Source organism: Anguilla rostrata, chromosome 12 (assembly GCF_018555375.3).
Source record: "Anguilla rostrata isolate EN2019 chromosome 12, ASM1855537v3, whole genome shotgun sequence".
Classification (NCBI taxonomy): Eukaryota; Metazoa; Chordata; class Actinopteri; order Anguilliformes; family Anguillidae; genus Anguilla; species Anguilla rostrata.
Window position 1 is genome coordinate 13,729,286 of NC_057944.1, and position 23,682 is coordinate 13,752,967.

Genomic DNA, 23,682 nt, shown 5'->3' on the forward strand with positions numbered 1-23,682 from the left:
AACACCATCAACTCAAAATGAAGGCAGAAGAACTAGAATCTACTCAAATGTTTTTGACTTCTGTGCTGCAGAGATAAAGCACAGCAAAATCATTAATCAGATCCAGGGAGGGATTAGAACCCAACAATGGGTTCGTAACCCAACCCCTGAGGCTATCGGGTGACTGCTCTATTCCCTAGTTAGCGTTGCAGATACCCTCATGAATGATTCAGCCCGCAAGGGAAAGTTCCGCCATGTTCCCCGCTGGCCCTCACAGTGGTCACAGACGGTGGGAGAGGATGCAGGGGAAAGCAGGCTGCTGTCGGGCGACTCTTCTCCTCTGGCTGTACCCAGGGGTCCTGTACCTGACCAACGCAGAGTCCAGCACATCCAGAGCGCCTGACAGTGTGGACCCACCCCTCTGCAAGCCAGGTATGAGTGACAGCAGAGTGACAGGGCGGGGTTTATTTGGGGATGAGAGCAGTGTACTTGCAATAATGTTTATCTGTACTTTCTTCACAAGGTTTTCATCTACTCCTTCCATCAGGGTCAGATTAAAGATTACAGGCTCAGAGAAGTGCTTATGTGACACCACAGCTGCTGTGCATTGTTCATAAACTACTGCTACTGCTACTGCTACTGCTACTACTACTACTACTAATAACAATAATGAGCTAAGTGCTTTTCAGGATTTGAAGGTGCATTAATGTGAGGGCTATTTCCATTCTTACAGGACATTACTGTCCGGGAGGGGGCAGGGGTCCAGTGCCCTGTCCCAGGGGAACCTTTGGAGCTGGCGCCACGTCCACATCGGCGGAGAGCTGCACCAGATGCCCGCCTCACCATTTCGGGCCACGGCCTGGCCTGGCTGCTTGCCTGCCGTGCGGACCCTGGGCGCAGCAACCTCTACCTGGGCAGGACAGGTGTGTGTGCCTGGGGGAGGGCCAGAGCTTCCAGGTACGTCTGCTAGCTGTGCTGTTTTTTAGCGTTTCAGGCCCGAATGTCACTTAGGGACCGGCTGCAGTCTGTCATGCAAAGAGGGAAATGTAGTCCTGTAACAGAAAGAAAGACGGCCATGTTTTCACTTCTCCACTTGGCGTAATAATGCGTAGCCCAAGGAGCAGTGAAGTTTGAGCTGCATTGGGTTACCACACAATAGGAGTCTCATTCTGTTCCGCTTCTGACGCACTGAGCGCCCGCTGTCTCTGAGACTGAGTGGCGGGAGCGTTCTGGGTGATCCCGGGGCGGGGCGGGGGGGTGGATTGGGGTCTGGTGACCTCTGGCGCTCATGCCCACGCAGGTGAGCGACGGGCAGTGCCCCTGCATGCTGGGGTACCGGGCCGCGGGCGAGGAGGGCGCGTGTATGCGCAGGGTGTACGAGATCTGCAGGGACGGCCAAGCGCGCACACAGCACGGAGCCTGTCTGTCACCAGAGCAGTGGAGCCAGCACTGCAGCACGCAGGTGAGAGGGCTCTCTCTCACACACACACACACACATGCACATGAGCACACAAACTACACACACATGCGCACGCGCGCGTGCACATACTACGCACACTACCCACACACACACACACACACGCGCATGCACATGAGCACACAAACTACACACACATGCGCTCGCGCGCGTGCACACACTACGCACACTACCCACACACACACACACACACGCGCATGCACATGAGCACACAAACTACACACACATGCGCACGCGTGCGCACGCACTACGCACACTACCCACACACGCACACACTACACAAACACAAACGATTACCATTCTCCTTAGCCGTTGTACAGTGGAATTCTGCGTTAGGACGTTCTTTGCTCAGAACTGTTTGGCATTCAGTCGTGTTATTGAGCCTCGCACCGTAAACTGGATGTAGCTGGACTGCAGGTCAACATACTGTAAACAGCGAATTCTCCTGTCACGTGTGACCTGGAAACCGGGAGCTTCCTCGTGTGGCGGAGGCAGACAGTGTGCCTGTGTCCCCGTGCGCTTTCCCCTTTCCCCGCTCCCCAGGTGTGCTCGCCCCCCGGGGACCACGCGGGCTACGACGGGGCCCTGGGGCTGTGCCTGTGCGGCGCTCCGGGGGGCGGCGGCGAGTGCGCGGGCTGGTGCAGGAGCAGCTCCGCGCAGCCGCTGCAGCTGGTGTGCGACCGCCAACTCAGGCTCGTCCACCGCGACTCGGGCAGTCAGGTGGGCCCCCGTCTCATGACCCCTTTCACAAGCCAGTGACTGCGCCACACCTCTTTCATACACCTGCGACAGTCGCATACCCTCATACATCGGCAAGAGTCTTATTTCCTGTGCAACGGGAGCCGTTTGCACCCACACCCTCCTTCATAGACAGAGAACCTTGCAGCAAGCTGTTGAATATTTTTGTGGTGAAAAGTTGGTGAAACGCCATCTAAGCATTCAGGTGAAAACCCTGTAGTATTGGTTGAGAAGTTAAAGTTTTCTAGCCGACCAGGATGTAGCCGGACTATATCCAGGTACAACTTTAACGAGAAACTATGGGTCTCTTATCCTAGACTGCCACCCCTGCAAATGTCAAGATTCTGGCTTTTGCTTCCTGAGAATGGGACAAGCTTAAATTTGTGATTTGACACTCCATAGAAACAAACGAAAAAAAAATGGTATAAAGAGAAATGCATGTGAAAAGCACCAATAAAGGGAAGAAAATGGAAACCAGTGTCCTATCAGGTGGTCCCATCTTTTGGGGGCAGAACATAAATTGCAGTGATCCTGCACTCAAGGCTGCCCATTATCAGCCTGGTTGCATTACACCCCTCTTCACAATGGTGCGTGAAAAGAGATGCAGTGTCAGCGTGGTAAAAACATGTGTACACGTGTACATCCTTTCACAGTACGTTGCAGGATCCACCCCCGTCATGTGACAGTGATTACCTGTGAAAGCCCTCGCTCAGCATTAACCGCCAGCTACAGTGCGAGACCACAAAAGCAGCTATCATGGGTGTGTGGGACTCACAGAGTCAGCGAGGGGAGCCCTCCTCTCCAGCCCCCGCCAGTTGCGTGTCCTTTGTCCTTTGTGGGAAAAACAGCTTTTCCACAACGGTTGGATTAACCCGATTCACCCGGTATCATGTCCCATTTAACAGCGCGCTCAAAAGATTAGGATGACAAAGAAATCAAGCACGGCCCGATTGTGTTACATCGTCTTCGATGATTTCAAGTGTACACACGCGATGCACGGAGTGAAACGTAAACCTATTCACGGACCGGTATAGAGAAACATGCCATTCTGACCCAATTGCCGATCATTGTCCGTGTGTGTGCTCCTTTTCCCTGCAGGTAAGCGTGTCGGGGGCCGCTCTGGGGACCGCCCTCAATCGCTGGGACCCCCAGGGAGTTCTGCAGTGCCACGGTCACCTCAACTTCTCCCGCTCGGTGTACGTGGTCCACACCGATGGTGAGAATGTAAAAAAACGCAAGACCACGAAGTTCACCTCACCCAGACCTGGGGCCTCATTTATAAAATGGTCTTATTATCAAACTGAATGTTGAATGGTGGCATATACAGAAATCCATAGTGCAGTGTTATTTATAACAATCCTCCTTTGTCATGCATATGACCGTATCTGTCTGTTAAGGTCATACTAGACGTCAGTTAATTACCTGCTGGTTATGTTGGACGTACTGCACGTCTGAGCACTGTGTATGTAAATCCCCAAAGTGGGTTGTGTGTGCGCTTTAAGAATAACATTTAAATGATAAGCAATTTTGGGGGTGCAGAGTCCAAGAAATGCAACCTTATTTAGAGAAAACTGCCGGTTATTGGCTGCTTTCACAAGAAGGGGGTGATGGTAAAGCACTTTCATGCAGGCTCTATACCACGTGAGATTTATATGTGCAGACACGCGACTTTAAACAATTTTTTTAAAATCAAGCATAAGCTCAACTAGTGAAATGATCTGAAGACTACGTTTAAGTTCAAATCCACAAACATTTTTATAACTGAGGCCCCCAGTGCTCTGAAAAGCTTGGAAAAGCTAGTGAAGATAACATTCTCTCACAAGGCAAAAATTTGCTTTTCAATGTTTTTCCATAGCATTCTTAAACATGGAAACCTACACAACGCAGTTTTATCTATTTCTAAATTTTTATAACTGAATATCTTATAAAGCAAACCTCTTCTCACACACATTCACTCTCACACACACACATATATATATATGTGTGTGTGTGTGTGTGTGTGTGTGTGTGTGTGTGTGTGTGTGCATGATCTGGTACCCTGACTCACAGGCTGAACGGTAGTGTCGCAGCCAAAGTACAGACTGTCATGTTTGTTAACTCAAAATGCCCGGTAGTGTTATATTTCCTGGGAAAGAGAGCCACTAATAACAGCAGACACAATAATGCTGTATGTAAACCAATACTAATTTATATCACTATGGCAATCTGACATGCCCCTTATTCGTGTTACTGGTGAATCTGAGGGTCACGTTTCACCCTGTCTATTTACCTTCAGTGACATCTCAAAGCCTCATTATTATAAGACTTGTTATGATATTCCTATGCTTGCGGTCTTATACATGCAGTTATTGTATACGACCTTGAACAAAGTGCTGTTGAAAAAGGAAGATGAAAACATGGCCTATCAGAACATCAGAACAAAGCTTAAGGAAAAAAACATGGATTTTGAATAATTATTACTAATACACACTTACACTCACACCACACACCACAAACGCACGCATGTGCACGCCAGCTTTCATAGAAAATGTTCTTCTCTACATGGGATGTGTTCCTGACCTGTAAGTTCCTGATCTGTGCTTTTCATTGACGTTTTTCATCTGTGTTTGCTGTTCTGTAGAACGTGGCTTCTTTGGGATGTTGAGTCTGGTTTCTGCCGATGTACAGAAGCTTTTACTGGAGGACAGCCAAGCCACACACACCCCTGAAAGACTGTCAGGGGCACATGGTTGGTTTGAGCGCAGCACACACCTAACACCCGTTTCTACACTTTTAGGTGTGTGTTTGTGTGTGCACATGCATGCGTGTGTGTGTGTGTGTGTTTGCACGTGCATGCGTGTGTGTGTGTGTGTGTGTGCACGTGCATGCGTGTGTGTGTGTGTGTGTGTTGCAGCAGCCTGTGTGTGTGTGTGTGTGTTGCATGCAACGTGTGTGTGTGTGTGTGTGTGTGTTTCACGCATGCGTGTGTGTGTGTGTGTGTGTGTGTTTGCACGCAGGCCTGTGTGTGTGTGTGTGTGTTTGCATGCAAGCGTGTGTGTGTGTGTGTGTGTGTGTGCACGTGCATGCGTGTGTGTGTGTGTGTGTGTGTTTGCACGCAGGCCTGTGTGTGTGTGTGTGTGTGTGTGTGTTTGCATGCAAGCGTGTCTGTGTGTGTCTGCAGCTCCTTGGCTACCTGCAGGCTGCCAGAGCCTGTGGAGTGTGAAGCGAGTCCCCTGCCACAATGACAGCGCGTCTCAGCTGACTGACTGGAGCGATAAGAAGCAGCAGCAGGCAGACCGAGGAACGGCAGCATGCTCCTGTCTCCAGTCTCCCAGAAGCCTCTGCAGCTATGACAATGGCCCGCAGTTATGATGGCCATTCAGTCATATCTTCATAAAAAAATTAAAATACCTACAAACATATATGGGAATATACAGTATGTAGACACTAAAATTTGAAAATATGCATACTGTGCTGGGGTGGCAAAAATATTCTTCCCAAGACATTTTTCTGTGCTGTGCCCAAGGAAACTCCACTGAACTTGGTGATGAGGTCACAGAAGAGGACGAACCCCATTGGTCCAGGAGACGGGGAAGCGAGGACAGGACCTCCACCCCGGCTGGCATCCTGAACCCTACCACCTGTGTACAGAATGGGGACATAGTGTTGTTCAGAGTGTCCCGGGAGCATTATCCTCAGTATGACATGTGAGTTACTCCCAAAACAAAATATCTTTTCCCACGAAACTCCAGCTCCCTGCAGCTGCCCAAATCTGTCCAGTCAGCACACGGAGGCATCTCAGTGGGTCTCAATGGGTGATTTGAAGCCCTACCTCGAATGCTCCCGTAACTGCAGACTTCCTGCCGAAATGCACATTTAGCACACCAGATTCAATTCAGTGTCATTAACTAACCCGCTTTTAGACATGGGACTTCATTTGATCCAATTGAAACATGGTCCCAACAAGGAAATTCTGGAGCGTTGTGTAGGGGTGATTCCATGTGTGCAACAGTTCACAAAATCGTGGTTCGGTCTGGTTCTGAACACAAGCGAACTGAACCATGGGTGGTAAACCGAATGGTTCTTTTTTGGGGTTTCCTTTTGTGACGTGAACTGCAACAATTACTGTCTGTCATTCAGTAGGGGTTCACTACATGCTGATGATTCACTTTTGTAAATAATGGGATTAGAGATTATCTAAATTCCCTCAGGTGAACTGTGTTCCCCCACCCCCCACAGAGAGAACCTATACAACACCAACGCCGGCTACGACTGGGGGTCTTTCCGTCACCTGGCAGAGGAGATGACCCAGGCCAGGACGCCCCCCGCCCTCTTCCCAGTCATCTTCACTGAACCTGGAGTCTACACCCTCAGACTGAGCAGCAACCAGTACAAGCACATGGTAGATTGCCTTAGTGGTGGCAGAGAGCCCTGTGTTCCTACTATCGTGTTCACATTTCCTAAATACTCTTGAGGAATTGTTGCTGTAGGAAAGTTCACGGCCATCATCCCTATATGCAGGGAAACACAAGGCAATATTCTCCTCACGTGCAACCAAATGAGCCATAACAATGTCTGTAACAGAACAGGGAAAAAACAGCCATTAACCGCATGTTATCCATGCACCTGTCCTCCCTGTGGCTTTGTGTATAACACTGCTGTGGCTGGTGTGTTCTGTCGGTCATCACGTCAGCACAGTGATTGACAGGGTAAAGCAAACTGAAAGAACGGCCTTCCCCTTCGCAGTATGTGAAGGTGATGCCGACGGGGGGGCAGTGTTATGAAGCCGGGCCGTTCTTCCCCACTGACCCTCATCACCTGACCAGACTCGGTGTCGTCAAGAGACGGCACCTCCTGCTGCAGCCTGATTGGCTGGTGATCGGGGGGCTGCTGGTGGGGGCAGTGGTCATCCTCAGTATGTGTATCGCCTTTCTGGTAAGTAGGAACAAACAGAAACCTACACACATAGACAGAAACACAGGCACACACACACACACACACGCGCACGCGCACACACACACACACACACACACAGAGAAATAGCACTTTCTGTTGTAATTGGCTGTTACGATGCCCTTGCTCAGATCCTGTTTCGGGAGTACGGCTGGCCAGAGAAGGTGCCGGTCAGGCCCAGGTATCGCGCACTGCAGCTCACATACAGCCTGGATGACTACTCCTCCAAGGGCTCCCAGGTCATGGCTGTCAAGAAGCACCATAGAAGCCTGCAGGCTGGGGGAACAGAGGGAATAACCCAGCCAGGTATGTTCACTGCAGATACCAAAAATATAGTCAATCTTAACCAGAATTTTAGTAATTTTATTATTTTTTTATATTTAGACATGAAATGATATTTCTATTACTTTTTTGCTTAATAATAATAGATGAATAGTTTCACTTATTTGTGAATGGAGTAAGTCAATTTTATTTGTCAACCAAAAGGTAATTAAAAACAAGCTCATGCCAGTTCAGTGATGAGAGAGCATAGGTCAGTGTTCAGTGGTGAGATGACATTAAGTGCTTCTCTTGCTGCACTGTGATTGGCTTCCCTTTCTGCAGCTGTAACACCAGATGAGTTCTGGGACTACGAGCAGCAGGTGGACCTGGAGGCCTTCAGCACCAACACCTTCTATGACATCCTGCTGAAACACAGCGTGTCTGTCACCAGCCAGCTGAGCCAGCTCAGAGGAGAGGTGAGCACACACAAGCACAGGCACATGAACACACATTTATGAATTTATGCAAGCAAATGTGTATACGCTTAGAAGCTCTCACATACTAACACTCATACATCAGTACATATACCACCCACACGCGCGCACACACACACATACACAAAGCTGACTGGGAAACTGATCCAGCCATAGCACTGTAATTTCTTACCTCTCGCAAGGATTAGTGAATTGCCCTCCACAGTGCTGAGAACTCTATTATATAGCGCTAGGTAACGGATCATTGTTTTGTTGTGTCTCATTTCATATCGTATTATCTGTATGTACTCCGACATTCCCATACGAAAATACTGCTGGAGCCACTCATAGAAATGACAGGCCCTAGGGCGACCGTACAGATAAGGATGTAACAGGAGTGGTCACACCCATTTTGTGAGACCTATTGATGAATAAATATGCCACACCATGTTTAAATGGTGCTTTCTGTAAGTGTGTGTGCGTGTGTGTGTGTGTATGTGTGCATGCACTGGTCTATGTAAATGCGTGCGTTCACATGAATAAATGGATTTTTTAAATATGGTTTTGTTACCAGCAAACATGAAGAGTCGTTGGTTTGTGTGTGTGTGTGCATTTGTGTGTGTGTGTGTGTGTGTGTGTGTGTGTATGTGTGTGTGTGCATCATTTTTATGTTTGTATATGCATGTGTGTTATTGGGTTTTTCCATATGCGTGTTTGTGTTCATGCATCTGCATGTATACCTTTATGCTTTATTTTTCCAGAAGGTTCCGCTGAAGAACAAAACCCCTTTTGCTAGGGGGCCCCGGAACATGAATGCTTGTATGAGTCTGTGAGACTATGCGTTTGTGACCGTGCCTCCGCAGGTGAAGGAGCTGTACCAGCGGGTGCTGGGGAAGGTCGGAGGACTGCGCCTCGGCCAGTGGGCCGCGGGCGGGGTCAAGAGCGAGGGGTACGAGGAGCTGCGCAGGGAGGTGGAGAAGGAGCAGGCTCGGCGGAGGGCTCTGGCTGCGCAGCTGGGGCAGCTGCTGGACAGCCAGCTGCAGATGCTGCGGGCGGAGCTCCGGTCTCAGAAGGAGGTGCACAGGGGCTACGGAGCGCGCCTGAGGGAGGCCCTGCGCCTCCTGGAGCAGATCTCGGGAGGAGCCTCGTCTCTACAAGGCCAGCTCTGGGACGGGCACCACCGGCAGTACGCCTCCTAGCCCCGCCTGTTGCGCTATCTGTCCGCTAGCCTGGCTATTTCAGACCCTCCCGTTCTCCGTATCTGCGTATTGATCTGGTTCAGTTAGCCTGTCTGGGTCACTGCCTATCTGATGTTCTAAAATGTGAGCCTCTACACAGGCCGAAGTGGCTATCAGGACTTGAGGGTTCCTGGAAGTGAACGGCAGGGTTATGGAACAGGTCTTTCCAGGAATCTACATCCTGAAGACCCTCAAGCATTTTGAGCCAATCAGAGATTGCAGTGGACCCTGGGGTACCAATTGTATACACAGTGTGGGTGGGCGTGTCCGGTGACTTATAATTGGGTATATATAAAGGGTGCCAGTCCAACGTCCACACTGAGGAGTAAGCAAAAGCTTACTTTGTTTTGAGGAGGAAAATTAACGTTTAGTCTGAGGATAAGGGAGAGGGGCTGGAGATGACTATGTGCATCGGTGTGGGGTAAAGGCCTTGTCTGCTGTGCTGTTGGGTAAATGCTCTGTCTGCTGTGCTGTTGGGTAAGTGCACTGCGTGCTGTGTGCTGCAGTGTGCTTCAGAGGGTGTCCGTCTTGGCAGACGAGATGACGGACCTCGTGTCCAGGGAGTGCCAGAGACAGGGGGCATGGGCCGTGCTCGGAGAGGGCACGGGTGCCAAGCTGCTGTGCCCGAAAAGAGGGGTGGTTCTGAGCAGAACAGAGATCTTTGGTGAGTCCGTACCTACTTGATATACATTTCCTTCAAGTATAGTGCAGTTAAATTTCTCTTTGGCATAAAACTATAGCTTCATCTAGTGGCGGAATTGTATTACTACTGCAAATGTGTTCCAAGTATTGCGAAATCAGATTCTCTTTGCCAGGATTACATCACAACCGTCTAGCTGATTCTCTTAACCAGTGACTAGCATAACGGAGTGTGTGCATTCATTATACTTTTAAGAGCAACCATAATCATGGAACACCCGGGGCCTGTGCTTGTTAAAGATCTTATGCCGCCAGAGATTGGATGTTTGTACATTACGTGATCGCTTATTTAAAAAAAAAAAATTGTACTTCTTATTTTCAGTCAGAACTATTTCCTATGGCAAACGTAAGGCCTCTGGATTTATGGAAAGTACCAGCTGTCAGGGTTTAGATGAGTTAGGACCCAAGTGCAGAGTAAAAACAGACGCCAAAAGGTAAATTCAAATGAAGACTTTACTTTCAAAACAAAACAGAGAACAAATAGAAGGCCACGAGGGGCAATTCCAAAAGAAAACTCAAAAACCAGAAAACACGTAATGGAACTCAAAACACTAGAAAACTCAGACCAGAAACTCCAAAACATGGGTAGCAGACACGGGGGACAGAAACAGTAGGATCCAGTACCCAAGTCTTCTTCGGTTTTAATAGCAAACTAAAATTAGTGCATTACCGCCACCTACTGTATGCATTGCTATCTGGTTTGGTTCTCTCAAAAAATAAATAAAACAGCCCAACCCTCCCATAATTGACTCGCGATTCTTTACTATATCCCTGGCGTCTGACTCCCTCCAAACCCTTTTGCCAAAATTCCCTGCATTTCGTCCCCCTTCACATCCGTTATTCCCAAAATCTCTTTCGCTGCGTCCCCCACCATCTTGATCCTCTCTGATTTTGTTTCTATTTCACGAGCACAATTGATCACCATCGCTATAAATGCCAAGAACCTTCTTCTATCCATATACGTCATTTCCCTTTTTCAGTTCTATCCTGTTCCTTCCTCACAGCTCCCGTTTCTGCCCTCACTCTCTTTGTTGCTTCTGCATACCTTATTTTGTTCTGCACTCGTGTTCTTTCCATCTCTTCCTTCTTTCACACTGCTTTGCCCCCACTTCATGATTTCCCCCAGTGAAAACATATTGCCTGGTCTTTAGACATCGTACAGTCCTCATCCAAACACCCATCTTTCCCACACCTTCTACACCTGTGATCCCTTTTCCTACAAACTGCTGCCACGTGTCCATAGTCCTGACACCAATGACACCTCAGTGGAACACTCATGTGCCCTCACCCTGTAACTAAAGTAATCTAAATAAATCCTCTCCGGTAGTTCTCCCTCAAATTCTAGCAGTACTTTTTTGTTCATTCCCCTCCCTATAACTTTTAATTTGCCTTGCCCCGAAAACTCCCCCCACCTCCAAGAAGCAATCAGCATCTACTGACACCAGGACCCCACTAATCACCCCTTTCCATAGCGCTCTTTCCCTCATTAAAAAACAGACAACTTTTGTTGAACCAAATCTTTTAATTTTAAGCGCTTTATCCCTCAATCTTTTTGACTGACACTCCATGATTATAATTCCCCCCCTGGTTACCCTCACTGCTCTGGCTTCCCCAGTCTCCTTCTTCACTAAATTCCCCTATTTCATGGACATCATTAAAAACGCCATTTGCTTCCCATCCAGACCCGGGCTTCGCATCTACCCTCATTGCTACTACGCATTTCTCATCCTTATTTTCATTTTCAATTCCTTTTCTTATTTCCTCCTTCTACCACTTCGCACTCCATTTCGTCCCTCCAACAAAGAGCGACCGAGTCTCGTTATCGACTCACTAACTTTGCAGTGAGTATCAAAAAGTAGATTCGAAAGCGCACCGACAGACCGAGTTACCAGTTCAAACGCTTGTGAAAACCCTGCTCTCAATGTCCATTATCCAGTATCTGAGGCAAACAAAGCGCTTAAATACACAGGGGGCTGACAAGACACAGGAGAACACAATGCACAATCAACAGAATAATGAGACAGATGACGAGACACAGGTGAGAACAATGATTGAATAAATGAACACAATAAAACAATCAAACACAGGAGAAAGCAATCAGACCAATCTGAGGGGTGCGAGACAGGACAAAAACTATGGGGAGGCGGGAACAGAGGAGGCACAACTGTGGCACCAGCACAATGTAAAAATAGATATTTATTTTTAAATTTTAATAAATGCCACAAAATGAATCACTTCATATTTACAATGTCTGGAAACCTCAGTACAAGCTGCTTGTACTTTACTTTTAAAAATTTAAACCATGAACCCATAAATGCCCCAATACCAGCCACTGTATAACCAACAGACCACAGTAAACGTCTGTATTTAAAATAACCTTCACATTACACAAAACTGTCAAAATCACCTAAAACCAAAATAATATCATCTAAAACTATTACATAACTAATAATAATAATAATAATAATAATAACGCAAAGCTCCAGAAAGTGAACTATCACTTTAACGTGAGAAGCGTGACACGCTGAGATGCCCAGTGTCGCCCCTCTGTGCCAGCAGCCCCGGACAGGACGGTCCGTGCTGGCGACGCCGTCCGTGTGGACCCCTGCACCGGCCTGCTCCTGCCCAGTCCGGGCGCCCGCATGCGCCTGGCGAGCGGGCACAGCATGCCCGTGCCGCCGGACTTCTTCCTCCACCCCCAGACGGGCAGGCTGCTGCCGGTGGCGGGGAACGTGGGCTACGACCCCGCCAGCTCCACCCTGGTCCTCACGGCGGATTGTGGCGGAGGTGAGCTACAGGACACAGCGCTAATATCGCGGCGCAGCTTGACACAGGAAGAACACAGCTGTAGCCGCCAGCTCCGTTAGAGTCAGATTTATGCGATGTTAGGATTAAAATTATTCCTGATCGTTTGTGACGTGCCTAATGGAAAACAATACTGTGCAATTCTGAATGTTAATCCACTTTAGAAAAATGTCAGGTTTACTTTTTCCACTAGGTTTGCATACAGTACAAAAGGTCAATTCAATCAACTGAAACATAAATCGTACCTGATGCTTTGCACTGAAAAACTTCATGTCAATATAAGCCTCACATAGTGCAACACATGGGCTCATGTTCATGTAAAACAACACTTTTTGAGAAAACCGTTTTAATAAATGTGGGTGGGATTTTAACACAAAGACAAGCTGGTAATTACTGATGTTCCTACATACTGCTCCCCATTTAAAAACTAGACTATTTGAAAAGCAAAGAGGTAGTTCAGGCAAGGAAGTATGCAATTTATATTGATCATAATGTGATTTATTTGATTGCACAAATTCAAAACCATAATGCAAAATGCATTGGAAAAGTAGGCTGTAGCTGAATGCATAGATACTTTGATGCATGTTTTAACAGAGAAAAAGAAAAGTTTGAAATACAGAGTTCTGAAAGTTCAATTTAAAAACGAATTAATAAATGATAACAGTTGAAAGATGAAATCAGTAATTCACTCATTTCAATCAGGGTCAGCTACTTCCTCACTTTTTAACACTTCCTTCTGTAATTTCTCATGTCTCAAATATGGATTACAAGAAAGGGTAGGATTGAATAAATATACTTCAGATACAGTGGAATTTTTCAGTCATTTTACCAAAAGTGAACCAGATGTGATCATAACTGAGCAGCTGCAAATGCAGGCAGTAATTCTTCAGCTTGCGTTCCCCCACCAGGGGAGGCGGGTAAATGGGACTCCCCCCTCCTGCCCTTCGTCCCGTACCCCTCGCCCCACCGCACGGGCCCTCCCGCGACCCCGCGGCTCCGGGGCCTACGGCAGGGCCAGAGGATGGCGCTGGGGGGGCCCATGTGCGACCCCGACACGGGCGTGGCGGTGCCCATCCTGGCCGTGACGATCCAGCCGCAGACCGGGCTGGTTTACCCGCTGGGGGGCTTGTACCAGTGCCCCTTCACCCGCCTGCCCCAGCCCATCCAGATCGGCTCGCCTTTCCTGGACCCCCACACCGGCAACCTGGTGCTCACCACGGGGGTCGGCCTCGACCCCAGCACGGGTAGGTGGAGCTCACGCTAGCAAGACTCTTTCAGACAGTTCTCGGGTCCTTTTCAGGTGGAATTTGGGGAGTTCTCATTGAGTCTCGAGGCTAACCTTTTGCGGTTGCGTTTGTCAACAGGGAAGGTTGTCCCTGTGGGGGGGCTCCTGCTGGCTGAGTCCTTCCTGGAGCCCCTGAGCGGGCGGCTGGCTCGTGTCGGGGGGGCCACCCTGAGGGGGGGGAAGCTGGTGCCTCATGCCGGGGGGTTCCAGGCCCTGCTGGACGCCCAGACCCTGGGGGCGCGCGTGAGGACAGCCCAGCTGCTGCGAGGGTGTGGGGAGGGCGTGGCAGCGGAGCCAGACGCGGTCCGGGCAGCGGCCGCGGAGGTGGAGCACGCCTGGAGGAGCAGCCAGCACTGCCTCCTGCAGCTGATTGGCCGACTGGAGACCCTGCTGGAGTGGGTTTGGGGCATCGCCGAGGATGGAGGAGCCCAAGGTGTGTGAGTCTCCCCAGGCATGGCCCCCAACCCGGGGCCTTTATCATGGAAACTTGGCGCTAATGACTGAGACAAGTGTTTTAAGGGAGCCAGTAACTCAGTTTGAAAAGAGCCAGTGACTCAGTTTGAAAAGAGCCAGTGACTCCGTTTGAAAAGAGCCAGTGACTCCGTTTGAAAAGAGCCAGTGACTCAGTTTGAAAAGAGCCAGTGACTCAGTTTGAAAAGAGCCAGTGACTCAGTTTGAAAAGAGCCAGTGACTCAGTTTGAAAAGAGCCAGGGACTCAGTTTAAAAAGAGTCATTGTGTTTGCCATTGAGACTGAACCTTAGACTTTTTGTAAAAGAGTTATTGATGCCTCATCATACTTGTCCCTATAATCGAGTTCCTCACACTACGATCACCACTCAATACACATATAGTAGCCTGCACAGAGCCTGCATGGATCAGTGATCTTCATAAAAGAAAAAAAGGCTATCTTGTATTCTTTTTTTTTTTCATTCCTCATATCTCTGGCTTGTTTTCTTGTTATATAAACCCAAATTTCCCGTTTCAGTAATGCCTTGCCTTCTCGGTCTCTTCATCCCTGCAATACCCAGATGATTAGCACAGACATCTTTTTTTTCAGTCAGCTTTACTGTTTGCCCAAGGTCTTCCGTGATTTTTAGGGGCAATGTATAGCTCCATGGTTTTTGCATTAACAATAGAGCTGTAAAGGCATGTGGAAATAAGCCACTTGTTGAGAACGAGCTACAGTTTGTGCCATAGTAACCTTGTCTTCACAGAGCACACAGTGCATGTGATCATTTGCGTACACTACATAACACGCATTCGGGTCATTTAATGTGTTGGTTTCTGTTTGGTGCTGGATGGTGACAGGGCATGGCTTGCATTTTAGGACAAATCCAGTTCCCTGGTTCCGAGCTCTCCCTGCCCGCCCTGCCAGGGCTGGAGTACCCGGACCCGGGCGGGTCGGGCCTGAAGGTACCCATGCTGGGGGCAGAGCAGGATTTGGCGACAGGACGTCCCATACCGCTTGCTGGGACCATGGAGGATGCAGACGGCAAGGGTAGGACAGGACGATGGCCTGTATGGACACGCTGTGTTTCATTACACTGTGCTTTCTGTACGTTACAATCACACGCGTTATATAATCTGTTACAAATTTGGCCTTTTCTTCCCTATAACCCCAAGAGAGTTCGGTTTTATGTAATTCTAGTTTCAGAAGTCCCTTCATCTGATGAAGAGAATATGCTGAAAAAAGTGAATTGCTTACCTCATTAACATGAAAATTGAATGTGCAGCTTTGAGAATGTAGTTGCTGTAATTCTACACACCTCTATTTCAATCCGTAGACTCAAATAAGTGCAGTCCTCTATTAGAGTGTTACATTGTATGAATAGTTCAGCTGTTATAAAGCAGTGTCCCATTGCCTATTGGGTTCCTTCTCACTGTGATACCACGTCCTCCTCTGTAGGGCTGGTTCCAATCCGCATCGGGGCACGCACAGTGGACCCAATCACAGGCTCCGTGGGAGCAGTGGTGGGGGCCCGCCTGGACGTCTTCAGGCAGACCGTGGTCCCAGTTACCGTGTCCTACAGTCTGACTGCCCGAGAGAACGTGGACAGGGCACAGGTGACCAGCAGGGGTCGCTAAGGGCTTTTACTCCGCTACACAAACCCCGCTCGATTTGGCCAGCAGTCTTTGATTTCAAACACAAGTACTGTAAACATCGGCACTTCTCTCTTTCTGCCTCCCGGAATGAGTCTGTGTTCTGCACATAAGTTACGGCTTAAAACCCTCCGACTTTAACAATAAGCAGACAGCAGCAATCACTGCAAAACAAAGCCACAGAGACCAACGGAAAATCAACCATAAGGGAACAGAAATGCAGAACTGGAGTAACAGTTAAAGGAAATGGAAAATTCCCCTGTAATGGGAAGGTGAATCTGAATTATTCCCAGCCTGCCTACAAACAGCTAAAACACAAACTAAGACAAACTCGAAATCAGAGAAAATTCGGTCAAGTGTTGTTCAACAAAAGAAACACAAATTCAGAGAACATCATCCATCCATGATGAGACTTGTCACTCAATATCCACTCAATAAACATTTTCAGCAAATAGTCCTCCTAGTGAAATGTGACCCAGACACATTCATAAGCTGAGAGGTCAAAGATTAGATCATTTTTCAGCTGGACAAAAATATTTTGATAGTTCTGTAATATGTATGGCTCGGTTCCAGTGCAGCTGTGCATGCAGTTCAATACGTCATGACTGACACAATCAAGCTCCTGATGCTGTTTTACTGAAGTCTCCTCCGACTTGTAAGCAACACATTTCCTGAAGTGGGTTAAATGAAATCTTTTGTTAGAAAAAAACAAAAAAATAAACTAACAACAAAAATTGATATCTGTTATATGCAAAGCATGCTTTGGGGGAACAGATGCGTCCTGATGGTAGTGAGATTCTGAGGCAGTTCAACATCTGGACTGCCGGCACAGAGAATATAGCACTCCAGATGTAACACTGCATTCCTGGTACCAGTCAAATCTCACATTACATCTCTAAGACTCAGCAGGAAAAAAAAACTGCAGGACATACAGATACTGTAAATGGACCTGTGTCTGTTTCCTTGTCCAGAACATTGTGTGACTTAGAGCTGCAATGCCATTTTAGTTGTAACTGCCATATCAACCGTTAACCATCTCCACTGTTGTGTTTGTGTTTTTGGTTTGGTTTGGTTTGGTATGTATAGATTAGTTGTATACGTGTGTGTATAAAAAAATCAACAAAAATGTCGATCACAAAAAACCGTCTCCAGGCGGAGGCGCTTCAGAAGGAGTGGTGTGCGAGGAGGGCGTACTGGAGCCAGCAGAGGCAGAAGGAGGAGGACCTGCTGACGGACGTGGACGGATCAGCGCAGCGCTGCCTCCGCGCGGCCGCCCGGAGCGGCGCCGAGCTGGTGAGCGCGCGGACGTAGCGGCCCCGTAACCGACGGCGGCGGCGGGGTAGAGCGGACCGAGGACTGGCCTCCTGTCGTTGCAGGACGAGTGGGCGGACCGGGAGAGGCAGCTGCGCGGGGCCGTGGCGGAGCTGCACGAGGGGGCGCAGGCCGAGGCCCAGAGGAGAGCCGCGCGGAGGGAGGACCTCGCGCTCATCCTCCCGCCCCACGTCCTGCTCCTCCTGACCCGAGGTGCGGCCTTAGCGACGGCCCTTAGCAACCAGTCGCGCGTGGAGTCTATGCCCGTATTTAGGCTTAAACGCAGTCCAAAGGCGCTCTTACCCGGCGTGCGCGTGTGTCCGTGCGTTTTCTCACAGACGACGACCTGGAGTGGGAGCAGCACTGCTGGTGGCGGGCGGAGCTGGGGGCGGGGCTGGACAGAGTTGGGGCGGGCGTGGACAGACTGCAGCAGGAGCGGGACAGATGGACGGCGTGGGGGAAGGAGGGGGTCGGCGTGGGAGCCTGTGCGGTCAGTGCTGCGGTGGTCCGCGCTGCTGTCAGTGCTGCGGTCACCGGTTTGTGTGCATTTCCCTCTCCGTGACAGCTCCGTGTGTTTGTGTGCATTTCCCTCTCTGTGACAGCTCCGTGTGTTTGTGTGCGTGTCTGTGTGCAGGCCATGACGGACAGACTCACAGAGCTCTGGGACGAGCTGAACTCCCGCCAGGCGGAGCTGGAAGCAGCTTTCACTGCCCAACTGTGCCTCCGTGAGCACTGCCAACTCCGTGCAGACACAGCACAGGTAAAGGACAGCACAGGCCCCGCATAGGTAACACCTAGTTGAAGAAATGCAAACAGCTTAAGTTTTAAGCATCACAGGACAGTTAACACATAGAAAAGGCACGAATATTGCACAGCAAGCAAATGTAACATTTCAGTCAGCACCAGAAGTGGTTATTCTTACACAGACAACCCACAACAGAGAACTGATTGAACAGATAACAAAAAGCCACACATAACAAAAGCAGTGCCAAGCGTAGATTACATGCTGCACAGGAATCACAATGCTTGTTCCCACTCTGCCGTGCACTTTGGGCAATGCTTTGATATGTGACGATGACAGCCTTGCTATGACATCAGAACCTTCTGTTTGGACAGGCGGTTCTTTTAGGGTCCTTCTGGTATAAAGACTTTGGGCTGCCAGGAATCTGGGGCTGCAGAAACCCTGAAAAATCCCTGGGTGTGACCCAGCACAGAGTCCTGCCCGTGCTAAAGAGACTCATCCAACTACTGGAGGAGAACAAACAAACAGGCATATCCTCGAGCATCCACTGCTGGCCCAGTTCAGGTACCGTCATTCACCTGAGTGCTCTCTTGTGCCCCCTGCTGGTCCAATTTTCCTAAAACTATTTTTCACTGCTCTCCCATTGATATGAGGCTGTCTTTAACCCACACACTCCATAATTAGTAACACTTAATTGAGTAAGATCATAATGATCTGGGCAATTTGTGGTGCTACGGGATTCAACAATCAAAGAAGTACCTCAATATGCCAAAAACAAAGCCAAGTGCTCACAAAACCTCAAATGTAATGAAAACATACATTTTACATAACTAAGAACACAAAAGAAAATACATATGAATAAACTGAGACATTAGGCTTTTGAACTGGACAGGGCAATGGGCAGGGTAGAGTAAGGCCTGTACAAGACTACTAGTCTCAGTTTAAATACTGTAATTATTCTGCCTCCCTCTACAAAAACAAAAAACAGGATTCCTACTCACAGGATTCCTACTCAGACCAAAAGCCTGACAAAGAGCTGTGGAAATATGTGGTTCAAAGCTGAGCCAGAAATTTGTGGAGCAAATTGGGTGGGTGGAGTTGTTTTATCACATGAAACACAGGTACCTAGTTGATCTTCATCAACCCATTAACAGGCTCCCTCTGCAGCTCCACCAATAGGCAGAAACAGACATCATCCAAATTGGGGGGAGGGGGTAGGGGGGGGTGAAACAGGAACATAACGCTGCATTGTTGGAAAGCAACCCATGTCCCACATGTGGTCATGAGTCAAGCCTCAGTGTAAAACCTCTGCCTTCAGGCACATCGGCGAAACCGCCATTCGGTCCAGAGGCGGACTCCCAAGCGTGGACCACATCCGTACCGGCAGTCAAAGGTGCTAACCCTGAAGTGCTCTCAGTCACTCTCCCGCTACTGCTGAAGATGGCTGCCCATCCTGAAAGAAGAGGGATCTTTGTCTGTGTCATTGCTCTTCAGGAACCTCAGCCCAGTCCGTGAAGGACCCAGCGGGAGGGGTCCAGCCTCGGGGCCCGGGGGGGTCCAGAAGGCCCTCGGCCCCCCAGGCCAGCCCACCGCGCACCCAGAGAGCCGCCGCCGCCGCTCCCCCCCACGTCCACGCGAAAGGTCAGCCCGACACAGGCCGCCGTAGAGAATGACAGGGCGCCCGCTATCGCTACGAATCTCTGACGTCTGCGGCTCGCGTCGCCCCCTCCAGCTCTCACGAGCCGCCATTTCCCGACTGTTCACAGACGCCCAGCTGCGGAGGGATCTGACCGAATACGTCTGCGTGCCGATTCTGACAGGTCAGGACGTTCTGCACACTCAGCAGGCCCCTCTCTCCCCCCACCAAAAGAGGAAAGTGAAAGATTCTTTTCCCTCCAGCAGGTTATCACAAAATACAAATGTGCAAAGCGAGTACTGGTTCAGTGTGCTGCAGTACACTGATGCCCCATGAATGATGCCCTGTAAAATCCTTTGATGCCCTATGATGCCCAGTAATGCCCAGTCCATGTGCAGTGATAATGTTCTCTAAGATGATCTGTATTAATTAATTAATGTAATGTAATGTATTACTTTGTCTGTCTATCTGTAATGTCCTGTAATACACTTACATTCTCTGTCATGGCGACTCGCAGTGCCCTGTGTCTCTGTACAGAGGAGGAGTGCACAGGCTGCTGTGTGATGCTCTGTGATGGTGCCTCACAGTGCCCTGTGTCTCTGTACAGAGGAGGAGTGCACAGGCTGCTGTGTGATGCTCTGTGATGGTGCCTCACAGTGCCCTGTGTCTCTGTACAGAGGAGGAGTGCACAGGCTGCTGTGTGATGCTCTGTGATGGTGATTCACAGTGCCCTGTGTCTCTGTACAGAGGAGGAGTGCACAGGCTGCTGTGTGATGCTCTGTGATGGTGCCTCACAGTGCCCTGTGTCTCTGTACAGAGGAGGAGTGCACAGGCTGCTGTGTGATGCTCTGTGATGGTGACTCACAGTGCCCTGTGTCTCTGTACAGAGGAGGAGTGGGACAGGTTGCTGTGTGATGCTCTGTGATGGTGCCTCACAGTGCCCTGTGTCTCTGTACAGAGGAGGAGTGCACAGGCTGCTGTGTGATGCTCTGTGATGGTGCCTCACAGTGCCCTGTGTCTCTGTACAGAGGAGGAGTGCACAGGCTGCTGTGTGATGCTCTGTGATGGTGACTCACAGTGCCCTGTGTCTCTGTACAGAGGAGGAGTGCACAGGCTGCTGTGTGATGCTCTGTGATGGTGACTCACAGTGCCCTGTGTCTCTGTACAGAGGAGGAGTGCACAGGCTGCTGTGTGATGCCCTGTGATGGTGACTCTGTACAGAGGAGGAGTGCACAGGCTGCTGTGTGATGCCCTGTGATGGTGACTCACAGTGCCCTGTGTCTCTGTACAGAGGAGGAGTGCACAGGCTGCTGTGTGATGCTCTGTGATGGTGACTCACAGTGCCCTGTGTCTCTGTACAGAGGAGAGTGCACAGGCTGCTGTGTGATGCCCTTGTGATGGCCTCACAGTGCCCTGTGTCTCTATACAGAGGAGGAGTCACGGCTGGGGTAGAGCTCTGTGATGGCCTCACAGTGCCCCTGTGTCCTCTGTACAGAGGAGAGTGCACAGGCTGCGTGGTGATGCCCCTGTGATGGTGATTCACAGTGCCCTGTGTCTCTTACAGAGGAGAGTGCACAGGCTGCTGTGTGATGCTCTGTGATGGTGCCTCACAGTGCCCTGTGTCTCTGTACAGAGGAGGAGTGCACAGGTGCTGTGTGATGCTCTGTGATGGTGAATCACAGTGCCCTGTGCTCTGTACAGAGGAGGAGTGCACAGGCTGCTGTTGATGCTCTTGATGGTGAATCACAGTGCCCTGTGTCTCTGTACAGAGGATGAGTGCACAGGTGCTGTGTGATGCTCTGTGATTGGTGACTCACAGTGCCCTGTGTCTCTGTAAGAGGAGGATGCACAGGCTGCTGTTTGTTGGATGCTCTGTATGGTGACTCACAGTGCCCTGTGTCTCTGTACAGAGGAGGAGTGCACAGGCTGCTGTGTGATGCTCTGTGATGGTGCCTCACAGTGCCCTGTGTCTCTGTACAGAGGAGGAGTGCACAGGCTGCTGTGTGATGCTCTGTGATGGTGATTCACAGTGCCCTGTGTCTCTGTACAGACGAGGAGTGCACAGGCTGCTGTGTGATGCTCTGTGATGGTGACTCACAGTGCCCTGTGTCTCTGTACAGAGGAGGAGTGCACAGGCTGCTGTGTGATGCTCTGTGATGGTGACTCACAGTGCCCTGTGTCTCTGTACAGAGGAGGAGTGCACAGGCTGCTGTGTGATGCTCTGTGATGGTGACTCACAGTGCCCTGTGTCTCTGTACAGAGGAGGAGTGCACAGGCTGCTGTGTGATGCTCTGTGATGGTGACTCACAGTGCCCTGTGTCACTGTACAGAGGAGGAGTGCACAGGCTGCTGTGTGATGCTCTGTGATGGTGACTCACAGTGCCCTGTGTCTCTGTACAGAGGAGGAGTGGGACAGGCTGCTCGAGCTCTCGCCGCTCTTCCAGCTCCTCAGACGGGTGGAGCAGCAGCTGAGGGGCGGAGCCAAAGAAGCAGGGCTACTCAGGGGAGGGGCCCATGGTGCGTCACTCAAAAAGCTGCATACACTCAATGAGCTCCATGACATTTGGGACTGAGGTCCAACAATTGCTCTGTACTCCACAGTTTTAGATGTGTAATCAATGTTACACAGATGAGGTGGGGTGCTTTCGGCCTTTCTTGTCGCCTCCAAACCTTGCTCCTGCTCCTACTCTGGTGAATTTTGGTCTCATTTATCCACAAGACCTTTTCCCAGGTGCTTCCGAGCAAACGGTAACCTGGTCATCCTCTTTTTGTCCATTCTCCGGACATCTAACCTAACCTTAACGTAACCTTTTTGAATGTCTTTAGTTGCGTTTCAGTTGCAACATAGGTTTAAACTAACGGAAATTTACAGACCTCTGTTTATGTTAACGTGGCAGTTGAAGTGTCAATCTCGAGAGGCATCTTTGGTGGTTGGTATTAATAATTTGATTTTAGTGCCGTGTAGAGTTTGTGGCTAGCTCTAGTGATCCACCAAATGTGGGTAAGTGTTGCCTTAATAAATAAAACGTGCAGTTTATGCCTTTTCCCATCATTGCTTCTCCGCTATATGACAGACTTCACCGCAACATAAGATTATAATAAATTAATATTCAGCTGCCTTACCCACTTCCGTTTTTTCAGTTGAAATGGCCAAAATTTATTTCACATGGAAAACTTGTTTTTGGTTATGTAAACTGCCCTAAGGCTGCTTTTTTTGTTTTTTTTTTAAATTTATTTTTAGACTCACGGCGAAATCCATGTGCGCGTGCCCAGTGGCGCTGAAATGATGATACAGTTTCTCTTTGACAGGCAGGGGGCAACCTTTCCTGGACCTGCTGGACGCGCAGCTGGAGTGTGAGGGGGAGCTCATTCCTCTTGACTTGAGAACATTGAGTCCTAGGGAGTTTTTGGTGTATCAGCACGGGCTGTTCCTCCTCCAGGCACTCCACACCCATTCTCAGGTATACCTCTCTCTCCATCCTCTGTTTTTTATACACAAAACAGGAAAGACAGGGCCAATAAATGTAAAAAGTCTAGGCTGCAGACAGAGTTTGCCTGACTGGATTTTTCTGCCTCACAGATGCCCAATGTTACCCTCCGAGTTGCCACCAGCCTTCCCACAAATAACTACCACCACAATGCCTTCCGAAACTCCTTCCTTTACCAGGTGCTGTTCTATGGTCATTTTTCATGCGAGTGCTTATAATAGTGTGTGTTTATGTGCGCACGTGTATGTCCAGGTGTGTGTGCGTGTGTGTGTAACACGGCGTTTGCAGGAGGCAGAACAGACGCTGTTTGTGAGGCGGCAGCGGCTGCGGTCTGCGGGGGGGTTCTCCCTGCTGCTGCTGCACTGCATGTCTCATATTGCATCTGGAGACATGAGCCTCGACGCTAGCCCCGCCTTCCAGAGGACGTTCCATACGGTACACACACACGCACCCGTGCACACACACACACACATAGTCACCCATCAAAAATAGACACCACAAACACCAAAAAAAAAAA

General features: G+C 49.5%; 2 protein-coding genes across 3 annotated transcripts in view; both read left to right on the forward strand.

Moving 5' to 3' along the window:
* Positions 1 to 274: 274 nt before the first annotated feature.
* On the forward strand, positions 275 to 13,869 carry LOC135236767 (uncharacterized). Its single transcript, XM_064303296.1, has 15 exons — positions 275 to 411; positions 713 to 936; positions 1,280 to 1,441; positions 2,000 to 2,176; positions 3,293 to 3,410; positions 4,815 to 4,922; positions 5,700 to 5,880; positions 6,413 to 6,575; positions 6,920 to 7,108; positions 7,258 to 7,432; positions 7,730 to 7,863; positions 8,724 to 9,046; positions 9,605 to 9,762; positions 12,354 to 12,584; positions 13,511 to 13,869. The coding sequence occupies exons 1-15, from the start codon at positions 279 to 281 to the stop codon at positions 13,864 to 13,866; spliced, it is 2,832 nt and encodes a 943-aa protein (XP_064159366.1). The 5' UTR covers positions 275 to 278; the 3' UTR covers positions 13,867 to 13,869.
* Positions 13,870 to 21,973: 8,104 nt separating this feature from the next.
* LOC135236073 (uncharacterized) overlaps positions 21,974 to 23,682 on the forward strand; it is a 32,020-nt gene continuing 30,311 nt past the window's right edge. For both annotated transcript variants that reach the window (XM_064302244.1, XM_064302245.1), the window contains exons 1-4: positions 21,974 to 22,194; positions 22,987 to 23,138; positions 23,258 to 23,344; positions 23,454 to 23,600. In XM_064302244.1, the coding sequence (XP_064158314.1) occupies positions 22,044 to 22,194; positions 22,987 to 23,138; positions 23,258 to 23,344; positions 23,454 to 23,600 (537 nt within the window). In that variant the 5' untranslated portion in view covers positions 21,974 to 22,043. The remainder of the gene's footprint in view (positions 22,195 to 22,986; positions 23,139 to 23,257; positions 23,345 to 23,453; positions 23,601 to 23,682) is intronic.

Bases quoted from the DNA above. Each gene is read 5' to 3' on its own strand.
- LOC135236767 (XM_064303296.1), top strand. From the start codon at position 279: ATGCAGGGGAAAGCAGGCTGCTGTCGGGCGACTCTTCTCCTCTGGCTG. The intron at 6,576-6,919 runs GTAGATTGCCTT...TCCCCTTCGCAG, and splicing joins GCAACCAGTACAAGCACATG to TATGTGAAGGTGATGCCGAC. The intron at 12,585-13,510 runs GTGAGCTACAGG...TTCCCCCACCAG, and splicing joins CACGGCGGATTGTGGCGGAG to GGGAGGCGGGTAAATGGGAC.